Here is a 16897-nt window from a genome sequence, read left to right on the forward strand (position 1 = left end):
GGCAAGGGATGATGGAGTGTGGGTTGAGTACAATGAACATCCCAAATTTCAAAGGACAGGCCTCTAGTTGTCCAGTGGTAAAGGATTAGGTTCCTAGTGCAAGACGTCTGTGGTTCAACGCACATCTCACCTTGCATGTGACATTGATGCCAAACAGCAAGGGGTGCCCCTCTATGGTATGTTCCTTGTGGGGCAAATGGGGTAGGCATTACATTTACATTTATGCATTTAGCATACGCTTTTATCCAAAGCGACTTCCAAGAGAGAGCTTTACAAAAGAGCATAGGTCACTGATCATAACATTATTTAAAATACCACTTATGTGGCTCTGCATACTATACAATAGTAGGGTAAAGAAAGGGCAAGTTATATTTGGGAGACTGGGTTAGTATAAGCACATTCCTGTGGACAATACTCTTTAACTTAATTGTAGACTTATGGTTGTGAGATACATTTTTGTTACATAAGGACAAAACCTCTTCCAGACATCAAAATATCAATGTCTAAGTAAAAGCTGACAGAAAAACTGCTGGCTGCAAGCTATTATTGTGACACTAGGTGGTGATGTTCAATAATTAAATAATCTTTGACCACACATGTTCTATTGATTGGCAGTTAGCAGGCAATTAGCCTCTAGAGAAGGCAGACAAATCGATGTCAACCAGTAAATCCAGGTGGGTATTCCAGAAAGCAGGTTATGCAACATAACCGGGTAAATTAACCCACCAGCTGATTCACAATGTTGCAGCAACCCACTTGCTGGGTGTCAGCTGGGGAGTTAACTTACCTGGGTATGTCGCATAACCTGCTTTCTGGAATACCCCCCTGATCAAGAAGATGTAATGCAACATATATGCAATATATATTAAATTATAATTTAATTAATATGTATAGAATTTAATCTTGGGTTAAATCCATGCATGTTTTATTGTACAGACTTTAGATCTATATGGCTTTGGTAGTTTACCTACATTTCTCAGATCCCAATTGAGTTTCTCACTTCCGCATCATTTAAGGTGAGTAAGAGGTGGACCCAAGGGCAAGGAGATCAACGCAAGACAATGCCCAGGTTTTCAGCCACAGACTTGCACAAACATTTATGGAATTTGAAAATTTCCATGGCAACGGTGAGAGAGGAAACATCACGTCGATTCGTGGACAAAATATAGGGGTATACTAGCGGTAAATTAGCCTAAAACGTCGCTTTGTATCCCTAAAATCATTCAGCGCTATATGTACAAGATTTCTTTAAATTATATTCTAGTTTTGACCGTAATTTGCTTAAAGTCTCTAGCTAGCCTCAAGTTGCCATCACACTATGTTGTGCACTTGAGCTTTGCTTCTTGTTAGCGTAGTGTTAAAGCAAAATACATTTCTCGCCATTTGTTCATGTTTGGAACCATTGTTCATGTACAGTGACCGTGATTGTCCGCTCTCCCAAATAGATATAATGTAGGCTACCAGTTTATTAAATCATAGCCTACTGTAGCCTACTAGCCTGTAGTTGTACTGTCTGTATCGTTTGAGAATGATTGTTCCAAAGTTGAGAAATCATTAGTTAGAGACTAAACTAATGATTGGTCGAAACTAATTAAACTAAATTCAATATTATATAAAAGTATTTATATAATACGTATTTCCATAGTAACTGACGATATAGTTGGCTTTATAGTGACTTTGTGTAGGCCCACTCACTGTTTCAATGTACTCAACAGAATATCCAGTCACATGATATGAAGAAAACAGGCCTGGTCTTTAGCAGTCCCAGCAGCAAACCTGGGATCTTGGCAGAAAACTCAAACCACGTTGATCATGTCAGAATGGGAGCAGTCGCTTATGAAGAAAAAGCACAGAGATCTTCCTCTGAAAATGTACCTTTGCTGTGTAACCTTCACACTCCACAAAGCAGTGGCTCAGGGGACCGAGCTGTAAGGTTAGACTGCAAGTCGGAAAAGATAGTTGACCTTGAGCAGACTGTTGCCAGATTGAAAAATGCACTTGTTTCACTGGAGGAAGAAAACCTGAGTCTTAACAGAAAGATCATAGTATGTAAGTCCGAACGCATGAGCTCTTTGTCCAACCACACACCCTTTGCCGTAAATCCAAGAAGCACTAACAAGTCAAATGAATTGGATAACAGTCCCACCTCTGAACTCAAAGTGAGTTTCAACTTGGACGCAACCCACCAAGATGGCATGAAGCAAGATAAACTGTCTAAGCATAGTGAGACAGACACATGGAAGGGGGAGAGGGAGTCCCATGAGGAGAGGCACCTCATCTTGGCAAAAGAAAAACAGGACTTGGAGAAGAAGCTGAAAAAGACAGAGGACTATTCCAAAGCGTGTGCCGATGAGCTCAAAAGGCTTCTTCAAAAGTATGAGGACTTTAAAACCCTTAACAAAATCCTGAATAAACAGAGCAAGAGTCTTGCTAAAGAAAACCACTGGTTGAAGGACACCCTGAACACTGTGCAGGCAGGGGTCAGACCCAAGGATCCCAGTCTGTCTCTGGAGCCCAAAGAGGGAAGTGAAGGCATGGTAAGTGTCCAGTTAGAGATGGCCAATGAGTGTTGTGCCCACCTTAGCCACGAGAAGGGCCATTTGGAGGAAAAGGTGGCATCCCTGTCCAGAGAGGTTTGCTGTCTCAAAGACGAGCTCGAGTTCAGCAAGGCTGAGATCCACAGACTACAGGCTGAAAGGAGCGCTATAGAGGGCACTGCCAGGAGCCCTCCTGCTGGAAAACACCAATCCGCATGCATGCTTGACAATGTGGGGAAAGAACGAGAGCCCCATAGCACCGTGGCTCAGATAAAAGAGGACAACAGGACCCTCAGAGTGAAGCTGGCGGCCAACACAAAGTACATGAAAGAGATTGAGAGCAGCACGAGGAGGTTGACAGAAGAACAAGGTCTTCTGGAGAACTGCCTCCATACGGTGCAGATGGAGAGGGATCTTCTGCAGGGGGAGGTGCGCAAGCTGCACCAGGAGTACATAGAGCTCAGTGGCAATGTCTCTGTACAGCTGAGGGAGAGAAGCCCTGCATCCTCCAGGATCCTGGCTGGATCCCACAAGATGGCAGATTGGACCAGTCATGATGAACCCAGACATGAGAGTCCAAAGCTACCTCTGCAGAGTAGCCCTATCACCAGAGAAATGCTGGACAGCAGTATTGGTATGGTGAAAACATGTGAACCAATACAGTTGAAAGCCTACTATGTAAAGTTAATGCCATTATAGATTACATTATGTTGACATGACTAACATCACCAGCAAACTTACTTGATTGACAGGGTTACATTGTCCTCTGCAACTGTCTAGGCGGGGAGACTATTGACCAGATAAGGAAGCGCTTGGAGGAGGATGAACAGAGGGGAGCGCAGAGGTACAAAAACACCATCCATCATAATGAATGAGGTTGAGCTGAGTCCCAGACAGGATGTTCACAGCTGATCCTTCTCCATACATGGAACTACCACAACTGTGGTACTACACTCTGAAGTACAGAAGGGAATAAACTGTAGAGCTTTGTCCATTGCCAAGCCTCTCAGGCTAACATAGCCTAACTAGTGGTTTATGTTTGGATCATTTCATTATATTTCTTATGTGGATATGTGTTGGTGTGCTGAATTTGTTAGGATAGGCCATAGTCTCATAGTGCTATGTAATCAGATAATTATGAAACACATACAACTTTTAAATGGTACAAATTCCATGAGTGAATACCACAAGGTGTGACTAATGAGACCAAGTGGTTACTACAGTTAAAAACCAAAGTATTGAAACACCTAGACAAAACACAATGGTATCAAGTTTCCCTGGATTATCCCAACCCATTCTCCTTTTGTATCTTGTTAGACCACTTCACAACAGTAGGGGGAGCTGTAGCATTGTTCTCAAGTCACCTTCACACTGGGATGATTTTTGTCATCTTCATTCAGTTTAATCCAACAGGCTGTGATGTACTATACATCAAAACAAGGATTTACTATAGTTTTTCGTAATACATTATATTTATTTATTCTGAAATTTGAATTTGAATTTAATAGTGCCTTTACTGCATGTGTCATCTATGGCACACAACAAGTTAGTAAGGTTTGAATCTTGATCTCTGGCAGGTTCCCAAATGGCATACTATTAGTAATAATCCCATTATGTGTTCACAGTGCCCAGATGGTTGAAAAGTTATTTCTGAATACCCCTGTTAATTTGATCATGTTGATGGATGACTAGTGCACGTTCCTCCGGCTTTAAGCCTCAAAATATATATGTCAGTGCAGCAATATAAGAGATGGCCAATAGCAGTCCAACTTCAGCCTCTTTAGTACCTGATACCTTCAGCGGAGGAACAGACGAGACCGGATCAATGTTTTCTTTGTGCCTCTCAAAGCCTTCTTCTTAATTAATTGCCGGCTATTGATTTCCTACAGTACTGTAGTAGCATGCGGTATGATCAGTTCTATTTTTCAACTGTTGCTGTTGATACTAAAGCCTGCAACCATTCATCCTCACTCTACCTGATATGATGGATTAATGCATGCATGCTACTCCACTGCCAGTGAACTAATGGAACGTCACCTATTAATCAAGTCACTAGTTAGTGAGCTTTCGCTTCTGGATTAAGGTGGTGGCACTTGTTATAACCCATTTTCCATATTCTTCAAAGACATGGTTTATCCCAGACAACACGGGTGTGTGTCACAGCAGCCACTTGTCAATAAACCTTCGACAGAGCGATGAACAATTACTGGCGTACGTGCTGAATGTACCATGAATGGGTTACTAAAAACAGACGCATTGAACCAACCCCTCTTGTCGCACCGCAACTCCCAAATCCACAGCAATGGCAATAAACCTAACAACAACAGGAAAGGACAGTCTCTTTAAATGATTTAGCTCTGCCAGAGTCATTCTGGGAACGTATAGCGTTAATTGGTCTGTTAGCCGCCACCTAGGGCAAGTGACGGAGGGGGTCCGGAATGGTATAGGTGGTAAACATGGACCTTTAAAAAAGCTATAGACATTTACATTTAGACATTTAGACTATAGACTGTCTAAAGCAGGGCTGACAAGTTTTGTTCTTGGATAGTTACTGTGCTGTCGTTTTATTTTTTTAACCAATCAATTTCACTTAATCAAGAATACGTGATCTTAATAATTAGATGTTTGATGCGATGAATAAGGTTAGTAACAATTAGGGTTGGCAATTAGGGTTGAGATTTTCCAGGAACGAGTGGAAAGCCTTGTTCTGGAGCTCAGGTCAGTGTCTCAGATAAATGCCCTACATGCAGGTAATGTGTACTTGGGAAATGTCTTTGCTGTCAACTTAAGTCCTTTGTTATGTTTGTATTAACTTTTTGCCATGTTTCTTAGTTACCGGTTTGACCTTTAATTTGTTGACAACCTGTCGAAGTAAATAATGTTTTGATTACAACTAGGGCTTGATTAATCACTGCTGTCAGGTTTAGGCCCCCGCACCCATTCTGAAAAAAACAATCCTGGGAGCTGCTTTAGTAGATCATTAAAGATCTCATAATTTACAGATGTAACATTAAAAAGACAATATAACATTTACTGTCAATTTATCAGAATTTAGTCCTGCATATAAAATGCATATTTGCATTTTGTTCCAGTTATTCCCAGTTGAGAAGTAGCAGTTGAAACATCATCTAAACATCAATGACAATACAATTACCAAATGGCTGGCAGCCGTAGCATGACTGTGATAAACACTAACATCTATAAAAATAACTTCCCTCACAGTGGTTTGCACCTTAATAGTTAGAAGTCATTTCACATCATTTTTTTTGTACAATCTCAACAAATGAACTGAATGTATGTGCTTGCCATGAACGATTCACAATCGTTTTTTCACCAGATATCACATATTATAAACTCAAACATTAGTGGCTCTGAAGTCCGAATCTCTTTCCCGTTGGGTCTTCCTTTTCATGGAGCTCTGTGAGCCCGATTTGACAGCCTTGCCACACTTACATACAGATAAGAAGGCTGCCCTGTAGTTGTTATTCATCCACCCGTAGAGGATGGGGTTGACAAAGGTGGAGCACATGGCCATGATGTGGAAGACTGTGAAGAGCACTTTAAAGTCCTTCATCTCAAGGACACTGTTGTCTATGTCGATGGCCAGTTGGAAAGCGTGGAACGGCAACCAGCTGACGGCGAATACCACCACAACCATCACCAGCATCTTGGTGGTCTTCCTCTTCCGTCGGTGTCGGTCGTTCCGGGCACCGGGGCTCACATGGTTCTTGAGCTTATTCCAGATGCGGATGTAAGCAAAGGAGTTGATGGCCAGAGGCAGGCCGTACTGCACCAGAAGCATGGAGATGCTGTAGATGGTCCCATCCATGCCGCTCTGTGGCCACGCCTCAGTGCACACATGGATGGACAGCTCGGGCGAGAGAGCAAAGGTCTCGTACTCGCGGAATATTGCCAGAGGGCTTGCCAGGAGGGCACTGGTGGCCCAAGTGATGGCGATGACCAAAGCGCACATGTCTTTGGACATCTTGGTCTCCAGATGATAGACAATACTGCGATGGCGGTCCAGGGCAATGATGTTCAGGGTGATGGTGGAGACATGCACAGCTAGGCCCTGGGAGTAGGGCACCATGAAGCACAGCACCTGGCCAAACTTCCATTCCCCCAGAAGGGTGTAGATCAGAGTAAACGGCAGACATAGCGTGTTCACAAGCAGGTCAGCCACGGCTAAATTTACAATGAAAAAGTTGGTCACGGTACGAAGAGTTTTAAACTTGTACACTACAAAGATAACCAGGGAATTTCCGATGACTCCAAAAAGTATAATGGTGCTGTAAGCGAGGATGAGTATCACCTGAACTCCGACTATCTTCGTACTGTCCTCCAATTCCAGAAAGTTATTTTCATTGAAAGAGTAGCAGTTGGAGCAGTTGGAGGATTCTTTGAGTCCAGAATCCTCCATCAGGGTCATGTTTACTTGACTTACAATATCCATTGATATCATTCCCCTTTGGGGCTCACAAATTCTGCAAAAAAAAAAGATGGATTATAATTAGTGGTGGGCATATATTATTTGTTTATCTAGATTAATATCACTGTAATCTTGGCGTTAATCTAGATCAATCTAGATTAAAATTGCTCATTTGAATTCCGCCGACGGCATTCAGAATATGTGTGCTACCCAAATATTTACTAAAAGTAAGTCTTTGAGAACGGGTTTCTCAAACCAGGTGGCGCATTAGACCAGGGGCTCATCTCCTGTTTCCAAAATGCATCACAAACTGCTTGAGAAAGCTGTTTTACTATAATTGGTGATGAAAATAAATTTTGTTCAGTAAGATGTACTTGTGTTTATTAACTGTTTATTAGATTAGTTAGCTTGGCTGATAGAGCTGTGCTGACGGGCTTGCCTCGGTTGCACTAAAACATCATAGTTTGACGACGACTCTTCCCCCCTGCGCTACATCAGTGCTTGGCCCGGCATCTTCCGCATTAGCTAAGGGATGCTTTGCGTTTAGGTGGTATTTGAGACTGGAAGAACTCCTACAGTAAACTAATTCCGCATAGCACAAGGTGCAAACAACAACCCTAGTCTTGTTGAGGTTTCCATTGGAAAGCTTCTTAAAAATACATTTCCCTGAAGCAAACCACACGGCTTCATAGCTGCATGGCTTGCGTAGTATAGACCCATCTCCGAACCCAACTTTGAGAATAGATTAACGGCGATGTTTTTTTATCGCCCGATAAGAGTCTCGCGTTAACGCCGATAACGGCCCACCACTTATTATATATTTTTTTTAATAAAAGACCTTCTTTCAAGTCAAATTACTATATTGAACCATAGAGTGCTAAAGTCTGCTATTTAGGGATGACATGGTATACACTCCATTTTGGTGGAAATATGAAGCTGCCAAGCCAAGGGTAATTTCCTGACATCATTCTGAAGTAGCACACTGTAAAAAAGAATTGGAGCGTGGATACATTAAATATGTGTATAAGTCATCTTAAAATTGTGTATAAGTCATTCTCTTCAACCAAGGCACTGACTACTATTGGCAGGTGAAGGCCTATCCGCCTTGCTGTGGTTTTTTATTGCACACTGAATTCAGGATCATCTAGCGACCTTCTTTGTCAAGACACTATCAATCAGTGGAAATGGCCAAAACTGACGCAGGGGTTTGCGGACCCTCAACATATCCTAGTGTCAATTAAGGTGCCTAAATAGTTAAGGATTCCTTTCATTTCAAAGTAGAAATGAATGCACAAATGATCCGTGTGGGTGTAGAGCGCCAACAAATAGTCTTAATCATTCCTAGGTATTAATAACTTGTTCCTGGCTTATCGTGAAGTGTATTTAGGGAGTGGCATTGCGTTTTGTTAGGCTGTTGGATTTAGGGAACAACTTATGCCAATAATAGCGTTGTCAAATAAAAAATCTGTCTTGTTTGAAAGGTCACGTTTTTACTTCTCCCATAGTAAATATACTGACAAAAAATTACTGCACTGCGGCCATAAGGCTATGGCTTTTGAGGTGTCTTAATTAGCTCGGCGCTTGTCTGTTTGTATACTCGAATTTGGCACAATCAATCAATCGAGCAGCATTTGTGTTTTGTTTTATTAGTTGTTAGTATTCAATTAGGTTGTAGCCTATTATGTTAGCTATATAAACACAAAACCAACCAGTAGCAAACAGAAACCTGTATCAAAATCCACTCACCTTGGTTCACAAAATTAGTAATTGTTCAGACTCATCCTCCTTTTCCATGAGCAATAAGTTCCGTTGCTTCCAATTACGTCAACTGTAAAACAAGCAGCCATGTGCAAGTTTAGTTGTAGTTATAAAGTACCACTCATTGTCAATAATTTCGCGCCAATTTCTTATTACGTCGGACAGTATTCGTTTCAAAGATCTGCGTATATTTGAACCCCGACAAATAACTGATTTGAATAACCGGCTAGATAGTTATTTTGACGAAAGGCCATGCTTTTTCTCCAATGAGGTAAGCGCGCAATGAGGGCGCACGGCGTCTGAGTAGAAGCGCTCTGCTCTGAGCAGATGATGGAGAGCCTGAGCGAGGGAGAACGTGTTGAATGACAGAGAGGGGGCGTCCTTTCTTGACAAAAATAACCCTTGCCTCTGGGGAGAAATTCTATGCCTCATGATAAATATTTTTGTAATCCCTTTTCAACATTAACAAACAATACGTCTGAAAACGCGGGCTCTTAGTATGTGGTGGACACAAACACCCAGTAGCCTGGGGAGCCTATACCGTATGAGGTGAGCTACCTGGTGCAAATTAGTTTTATTTCCTTTTGTAATGTAAATTATGGTGATAAACGTTGCTAGCCTTAAACTATTTCACTGTGGCACACCTAATGTTATTTTATTTCAATGTTTTTTTTACTACAGACAGAGGCGTTGTTAGACATAAAACTCAGGGTACAGGCCCCTATTCATATTCCTTTTTTCTGTCAAGCTTGCTGCGTACAATGCACTATAGGACTCAAGTCATCTAAATAAATACACTGAATTATAAAGTAAATTGTAAATTGTTTTACTGGGGCACAGCTTTTATACTGGGGCATGTGCCCCAGTAAAAAGGGTCTAACGATGCCCCTGCTTACAGAGTTCACTAGTTATACATACAGTATGTGTCTTAAGATTTTCTATAAAGAGACTTCTCGATATGAAGGTGTTTTTTTACTACCCACCCTATCCTCAGATTATGATGATGGACATTATGATTGATGGACAGAACACAATGAGAGATGTTCTGTTTCCTTCTCTGCTGTCAATGGGGAAAATGGTCAGATGAGGACAGGTGTTTGTGTTTGGGGCTGAGGGGTCTGTTAGTTCTTCTCAGTTTCAGGAAATGCAAAGATTAGGAAGACAATGCCAATTTGTTTGTCTAACAATGGGGATCCATTGATTCATATCAGGTTTTAACTAGTGATAATTGTTTGGCTAATTCCGTTGCCACCATTACCATCCAGGGCCACACGTGATCCTCAAAATTAAGTTACTGTCCAGCAGCCTCCATTCTTGACTTAATGCCAATATGCCCTCTTTGCAAACAGGCAGATGGTTATATAATGGCACAAACCGGGAAGCACAGAGCTCACAGGCTTCTTTGGAGCTTTCCTGGTTTTGCTGAAAGCTTGAGCGGTCCCCAAGGCAATTATAACATGCATTAGTCTTTAAGGCTCAGGCAGGTCTTACCCCTGCATACAACTCCAACAAGTCTAGGGACCAGTTGACCTGTATATAAGGAATGTCATCGCTGGAATAAGGAGCTCCCGTTTCTCATTTTCGATCAGAGAAATCCCCATCGGTTTCAGTCCGGTAAGGAGAATTTTGTGGACCCCTTAGACAAACAAGCCACAATGGTCTGGATAGCGTCATATAAATGCGATTTTAAAGCTCCCCATACATTACTGATAAGGCTCACTGCTCTAGCTTAATTTTTCAGCATGGTTTCTAACCATATAATTACCCATACTTGCATGTTACTAGATATGATGTAGCATTGAGGATGACAGCATTTGTCAAAGCATCAAATAGCAATGCTTCAGTTCAAAACATAATTTTTTATGTTTTAGATATTCAGTTAATAATTAACTTTTTGGATTGTATCCCAATAACTTAAAATGATTGATTTACCCGAGTGGCACTGCTAGTCTGTCAAACACAAAAGACTGAAGATATCCTTAAGGAGTGCAAAGCAACCATTTATGACCATGCTCTGATCTTGCTAATACAGAGCCCTTTATTTCTAGTGGGTTAGCATTTCTTTCTACCCACAACTCTGAGAAACCAGTTTTTCCTTGAGTGTAAATAGTATTTTTCTTGTGGGGCTGCAGGTCTCAAAGGAATATTGCACTGATAAAGCATGTACACACAAAAAGGAAATCCCTACCAATATCAGCACAATACTCTACCATGTCCATCCCTTGGCCTTTCGGAGTGAGCGGTGGCCAGAGAAGAGTAATTTGTTATTGATCTCTCTCTTCCATCTAGACGGTAATTAAGTTCCATCTATGGCTGAAATGGCTGATGCATGCCTAAATACCCACAATGGATTTTTTATAGCTCACTTCTCATCTGTCTTTGTACTACCCACCAGCAGTAGATTTAGCATTCCCAAGTACCCTAATTAACTATGTTCCCAGCAACACAGAGCTTTAGTGTCAGGAAGTGTTCATCAACATCTAATCTATTAAATGACACAAAGACCCAAATGTAACCTGGGTTTTACAATTAGGCCTCTCTGTGTCTACCCTTATTGAGATACCTGTTAATTATAGACCAAATTCATTCAGATGGGCTGTCTGAATAGAAAAGTGTATTGTCACTCTTGGTTCAAATGGAGTAGCATCCTTTAAAATTTCTGGTCTGGTAATTGAGACATACTTTAGGCTTATTTCTGGCCTGGATATGTTTTCTTCTGGAAGTTCAAATTGATTCCTGTGGTTTTGGTGAAAGCGGTGAGGCATACAAAGATCCAAGGCCATTTACTTGGACCTAAAACATGCAGTATGAGTCCATTATTTTGTATGGAGAACCGGTTTGTATTATACATGTGTTTGCAGCCACTGCATTTCTACGACTTAAAAGATAAGACTGTACTGCCAACATGTGTGACAGACGCTTTATTATTATTTTCCCACAGTTTGTGGAGACCAGGTAAAGGGTCAGATCTTCCCAAGCCACCCTTGCCTCCAATTTCTATTTTCAGTATAACCCTTAATTGAATCCACACAACCATAATCATCTGCAAATAACTAAGGTATATTTGTATTTGTAACATGACGAAGAAGTAGCATGGCTAGCGCCTTACACCGTGTTGCCAGCGCACGTGTAATTAGTTTAGCCTAACATTACCACACACACACTTTCTCATGCCGAGCACTAATGACCTGTGCTGTGGGCTGTGTGGTCAACCTTATCTCCACCACAAAATCCATCACAATTACTGCCAATGCCGGCGCACAGAATTTACTAGTCGCTTTTAATAAAGCCAAGGCTGCTTGTAGCTGCACTGTCTCCATTTTAAATTGCCAAGGCAGCAAGAACGATGTGGGCACAAGGGCACTCGAGAGGCCTTTTATTGCACTCCTGTTTTTCATTTTTGTTTTCTAATTTTTTTTCCTGCCTCGTGTTCTCTCATGTGAGGGGAAACATTTAGTTGTTCAATCAGACTAATAGGCAGCCAGGGGAATTCAAAATTTCCGCTAGGTTTCTTCCATAAATATGTATTATACCACCCCAATGAGAAGACCATTTGGTATATGTACAGAGTTTGGTGCATGAATCTATGTTTCCGTATAAGGGGCTATGGCTTGGGGGCTTACATTTTCACATTTCATAACACAAAACATTTAGGATTTGAGCAAACAGAGGCAATACAGTTTGTAGGTGCATAAAACACATTTTTGCTTTGTAATAGGTGAACAGTAATAGGTGAACATATTTCTGATATAGGTGGCAGATAGGTCCTGTCCTGGCAAATATGTAGTCTTCACCACAGAGAACACATCTTTTAGAACCTTCCAGAACCATGCATAGCGTAGCATGTGTTATCAAACAGCCTGGACAACAGTAACAGATGGTGTGCAGACAGAAGGTCTTTAGAAGAAGTGGCCTAAATCAAACTAATTTGTGAGTCCCTCTGCCATTGGTCTATTCCCTGTAAAAGTTTCAACATCTTGGTCTTTCCAAGTGCTACCTTCAGACTGAAATGACAAAGCCTCAGATTTGCCAATGCAGTTAAGCAGGCTCCAATCCTACCTATAATGACTGCAATGAATTGGATGACGCATCCACATTGCAAGATAGAAGTCCTCTTGCAAAGCCAGTGATGTATCCTCAAACTCAGCAGGAGGACTGTTACCCCGTGCCTTCCTTTCCTAATGGATCCAGTGAATCATAGACATGAACTGCCTCTACTACAAAATCAATACCGCTCTCTTTGGTCTGGATGATTGCCACAACGTGACTTCTAGGCAACGATCATGTATTATAGTTACTCTCTGCCAGGCTGCCTTCTTCCAGGTTCAGAACAGGGCATGAATCTGGTAGGTTTTTTATAGAGCAAAGAAGGACGACCTGACATGAAGTGGTCTTTCCCAGAATAGAGTGCAAGGGCTACAATCGCGTCCACGGTGATGTTTGTCACAAAATGATTCCACTACATACTTGTAGTTGTAAAAGTCAGGCCTATGCAATCTGTTGTGAAGCTCAGAACTGGTAGTGAGATGTTTAGTCTGATCAAAGCTGGTCAACTTCTAATATATAATTTTCTTACATACAGATACAGTTAGGAGTACTAAAATAGTAGCTACAATTGAGTACAAACTAATTTGACATTGGATACAGACTGTATAAGCCAGGTTATTGACTGTTGGGCACCATTCCATATACTGTTATGACTGTTATCTGTTCATCTCCCCTTGCTGGAATCTTTTTGTGGTGTGTCCTGCTAATACCCTGCAAGGGCAGGAGGGTTGATTATTCCTCCTGCAGTCATCTACTTTATAGTCCATGCAGCCTCATCAGCCTGTTGTTCGATATGGAGGGAGGGTGAGAGAGAAGAGATCGGAGAGATGAGAGGGTCGAATGGAAGAGAGGGAGAGGTGGAGATAGATGGGGTGGAGGGTGGGAGGCTGTAGAGAAAAGTAGATTGAGATCGAGGGAAAGTGGAGAGAATGGAAGGAAGACCTGGCTCCATTAGACACGGACAGAATTTTGAACTGCATTTATGTCACACAGACTGCTATAATGAGAAGATTGCAAGGTGCCCACTGCACTCACATGCAACCACCTGCACTTTTCTGTCATTATCGCTTGGGTAAAAGTAATATGGTTCTGCTGTATTTTGAGCCTGACCTAGACACACAAGTACAGTGCACTTTTTGGTCAGTGTATAATGAAATTTCATTTTCATGAACTGTGTTCTGAGGTTCTAATGAGCATCTTCCTTAGAAGATAATGTCGTCTGAATGTTGTCCTCAATGCACTAAGCCAGGCTCTGCTGCACATAAATTGTCTCTAGCAGTGGGATAGAAATGCCTGCTACCACGTGTTGTGCAATTTTTACATTTGTCTCAACAGATTCTTCACATACTTTAATCGCATGTTCAATCATCTAGAAAATTGTATAATTTACGTGTCACCACTGAAATCATTATTTTCCTTCTATCCACTAAGCCATATAAGGTCGAAGTCAAGTGTACGGTCAATTACCAAAGTATTAGGATCACAATGACAATTTGCATTTATTTATATCCTCCCCTTCTTTCCCTCACTGCTCTGAGAGCTATTGGTCCGATGCATCTGAATTTTCTGCAGGAATAAACAAACTGACATTGCCTACTGGCAAAATTCTGTTGTCTGTTACTGGCAGTTTCTGTTGATTTACAGTCTACTGGAGCCCAATGGGCAGAAATTAAACTGATTGGATATTATATATAATTGAGAAAATCCCTGGTGTGCCTTTTAACATGCGTGAGGTATTTCACAGCATTCCCATGCATCTTGCAGTTGATGTGTGCCAATCATGGACAGCACTGATTAATTGTTTTATTTAGCGACGGATGTCAAGCTACTGGCTATAACTTTTCAGAGAATTGTTGGATGTGCATCATTTATTCATCCATAAAGTAAACAAGAGACCTATAAATTAATGTATTAAGAGGGAGACAGTCTTTCTTGTCACCCAAACATCTTGATGTCAGTACTGGGATCATTCGGGAAGAGTAGAAGACTACAGGAGACCAGGGCAATTTACTTGAAAGTCAGTGACCATCAGTACGCCATGTTAAAGAGAATACAAAAATGTATTGCACGTTGTCCAAGCCAACTTTAAACATGATCAGTTTCTTCTTTTTTACAGTCATTTACACAGTTCCCCACATAAGAGAAAACATGGCTTGTCTTTGTGTCATTACCAGGACCACAGTGAATGTTCTGCTATTTAAAAGGATGCACCCAAGCCTACGGAACTAAAAGTTAGTTAATGCATTCAACACCAATTTGATATTGTCCACGGCCAGTTTCAATCTGACCTTTCCCATCAAGCTTAGTTTCCACTCTTGGAAAACATTCTGCCATTCTATTCTAAAGTCTTTTGACATCAGCCATTTTGTTTGCAGTCCTGTTAAGAGGCCATCCAGATGGTGAAAGGGAGCACGAGGGTGGGTAGAGTGGTGAGTGGCGTCAGGCAGCCCAGGTAGAACAGTGTGGCCATACTACAGAGGGCCGTCAGGTAGGCGTTCATCCTGCTGCAGAAGATTTTCCTGGTTGCCGTACAGAACTGCAAGAGACAGAATTATGACTTTGTTAACCAAGTTGGATAATTAATTATAATTAGTGGTATTTATACAGTATAGAAATGTGAAACTAATCTCTATTAATCTAAAGATCGGTGATGATTAATATCATATTTATACGGTTTTATTTTAACTATGTAATCAAATCCCGCTGCTTTGAGACAGTTACTTATGCCTACTTACTTGTAGGTGCTAAATAACACTAGATGGTGCTGCTCACTAGTGCTGTAGGCTTTGTGAGTTCAACTTAAATTTGTATTGTATTCCCTTAAAGTACACTACAAGCTGTCTTTTTTCTCAGTGCCAAGCATGGTTGCCTTACTTTGGCTGTGAGGCCTGGAGGTTAAGGTTATTTACTGTTAATGGTCATGTAATATGACAATTGAGATGCATGATTACATTACTTTTCAGTATTCTGAAAAATAGTACCCATAAAATAGGATAAAAACTTGTATTTATATATATATATATATATATATATATATATGTCTTAATCACAAAAAATATATGTAATTTAAATGTTGTATGTTATTAGTCAAACAAAACTATTGTTTAAAACAAACAACACTATTGCACCAAAAATAATAAATCAATGTCAGCATGAAACAGCACTTTAAATCCTGTCAAATCAACATGCAATCGGCTTCTGAAAGAAGATTGCGTCAACTGCATTCCTTGGAATTTACATTCAGATTAGCTTATTTTGCTTGTCACATAAGCAGAGCATTTTCCCATACAATCCTTCACAGTATTAGAAAGATTTCCCACTTTCAAAACGTTTAAAAACAATTCCCATCATCTTACTTTACTCATCCCTTTGCTACATACTGTAGCTATGCATTTGGAGACCTCAAAAAGCTTCTACAAGTAGGCGCTTTAGTCCACTCCCAATTACTCAACCCAATCAAAAATGGAGCTGTCCTTAATTTGGACATCAGTTAAATACAATAGAACCTGACAGAAATAGAAGGTATTGTATGCTGTCTGGAATACAATAGAAAGCCATTATTGATCCCATACACAATGAGTTCCTGTGTCCCTCTGCTGCCTACCTGGTAGGTCTGGTAGCTGATGGCCATCCCATAACGACAGTACATGACGTAGTGTTCACAGTTGTACCACAGCAGACTGTAGGTGACTGAGCCCATCATCTTCTCCGCCCTCCTGCCAATCTCGTCCCCGTCCAAGGGAGGCTGGCTGCATAGCTTGTCCGTGTGGTTGACTAGGATCTCCGAGCCGTAGGCGAAGTCGGTCAGGGAGTCCACTCGGACACTCGCCACCTTGGCGATGGACCCCAGTATCAAACGGGTGTTGGACACCATGGTGCTGATGGCCCCTTTGTTTTTGGTGATCAGAGGTAGGATGTCTGGGATGAGGTGGGCAACACGGCCGTCGCCCAGGTAGATACCGAAGTGCGTGAACATGGTCCTCGGGACCTCCAGCAGATCCCCACGCTTGTAAAGGCTTGGGTCTGGGCTCTGAAGGTTCTTGTCCTCCAGTGTGGAAGCCGTGAAGAAAAGGTTGAGGAGTTGAAGAGGGAACATGATGGCAAATACAAGGAATTTTAGGCCTCC

The 16897-nt window shown here is 41.4% G+C and overlaps 3 protein-coding genes across 3 annotated transcripts; 1 reads left to right on the top strand and 2 right to left on the bottom strand.

Annotated features, from left to right (window-relative positions):
* Nucleotides 1–1016: 1016 nt before the first annotated feature.
* On the top strand, nt 1017–3547 carry ccdc110 (coiled-coil domain containing 110). The gene is made up of 3 exons (XM_084687284.1): nt 1017–1127; nt 1716–3171; nt 3318–3547. The coding sequence occupies exons 1-3, from the start codon at nt 1062–1064 to the stop codon at nt 3410–3412; spliced, it is 1617 nt and encodes a 538-aa protein (XP_084543410.1). The 5' UTR covers nt 1017–1061; the 3' UTR covers nt 3413–3547.
* Nucleotides 3548–4829: 1282 nt separating this feature from the next.
* npy2r (neuropeptide Y receptor Y2) lies at nt 4830–8975 on the bottom strand. Its single transcript, XM_084687285.1, has 2 exons — nt 8713–8975; nt 4830–7021 (listed from the first exon to the last, which is right to left on the bottom strand). The coding sequence occupies exon 2, from the start codon at nt 6997–6999 to the stop codon at nt 5893–5895; it is 1107 nt and encodes a 368-aa protein (XP_084543411.1). The 5' UTR covers nt 7000–7021; nt 8713–8975; the 3' UTR covers nt 4830–5892.
* A 6176-nt stretch (nt 8976–15151) lies between these two features.
* Nucleotides 15152–16867, bottom strand: LOC146236449 (lecithin retinol acyltransferase). The gene is made up of 2 exons (XM_084687402.1): nt 16376–16867; nt 15152–15307 (listed from the first exon to the last, which is right to left on the bottom strand). The coding sequence occupies exons 1-2, from the start codon at nt 16865–16867 to the stop codon at nt 15152–15154; spliced, it is 648 nt and encodes a 215-aa protein (XP_084543528.1).
* Between the last annotated feature and the right edge of the window lie 30 nt (nt 16868–16897).

This window comes from Hypomesus nipponensis, chromosome 22 (genome assembly GCF_054491055.1).
Source record: "Hypomesus nipponensis isolate SF chromosome 22, ASM5449105v1, whole genome shotgun sequence".
NCBI classification, from domain to species: Eukaryota; Metazoa; Chordata; class Actinopteri; order Osmeriformes; family Osmeridae; genus Hypomesus; species Hypomesus nipponensis.

What these genes read in the sequence shown, in the direction of transcription:
- ccdc110 (XM_084687284.1), top strand. Translation starts at nt 1,062, where the DNA reads ATGCCCAGGTTTTCAGCCACAGACTTGCACAAACATTTATGGAATTTG. An exon ending in TGAAAATTTCCATGGCAACG is followed by an intron (nt 1,128 to 1,715) that starts GTGAGAGAGGAA and finishes TGTACTCAACAG; the next exon opens with AATATCCAGTCACATGATAT. An exon ending in AATGCTGGACAGCAGTATTG is followed by an intron (nt 3,172 to 3,317) that starts GTATGGTGAAAA and finishes GCAACTGTCTAG; the next exon opens with GCGGGGAGACTATTGACCAG.
- npy2r (XM_084687285.1), bottom strand. Translation starts at nt 6,999, where the DNA reads ATGATATCAATGGATATTGTAAGTCAAGTAAACATGACCCTGATGGAG.
- LOC146236449 (XM_084687402.1), bottom strand. Translation starts at nt 16,867, where the DNA reads ATGTTCCCTCTTCAACTCCTCAACCTTTTCTTCACGGCTTCCACACTG. An exon ending in TCAGCTACCAGACCTACCAG is followed by an intron (nt 15,308 to 16,375) that starts GTAGGCAGCAGA and finishes TGTCTCTTGCAG; the next exon opens with TTCTGTACGGCAACCAGGAA.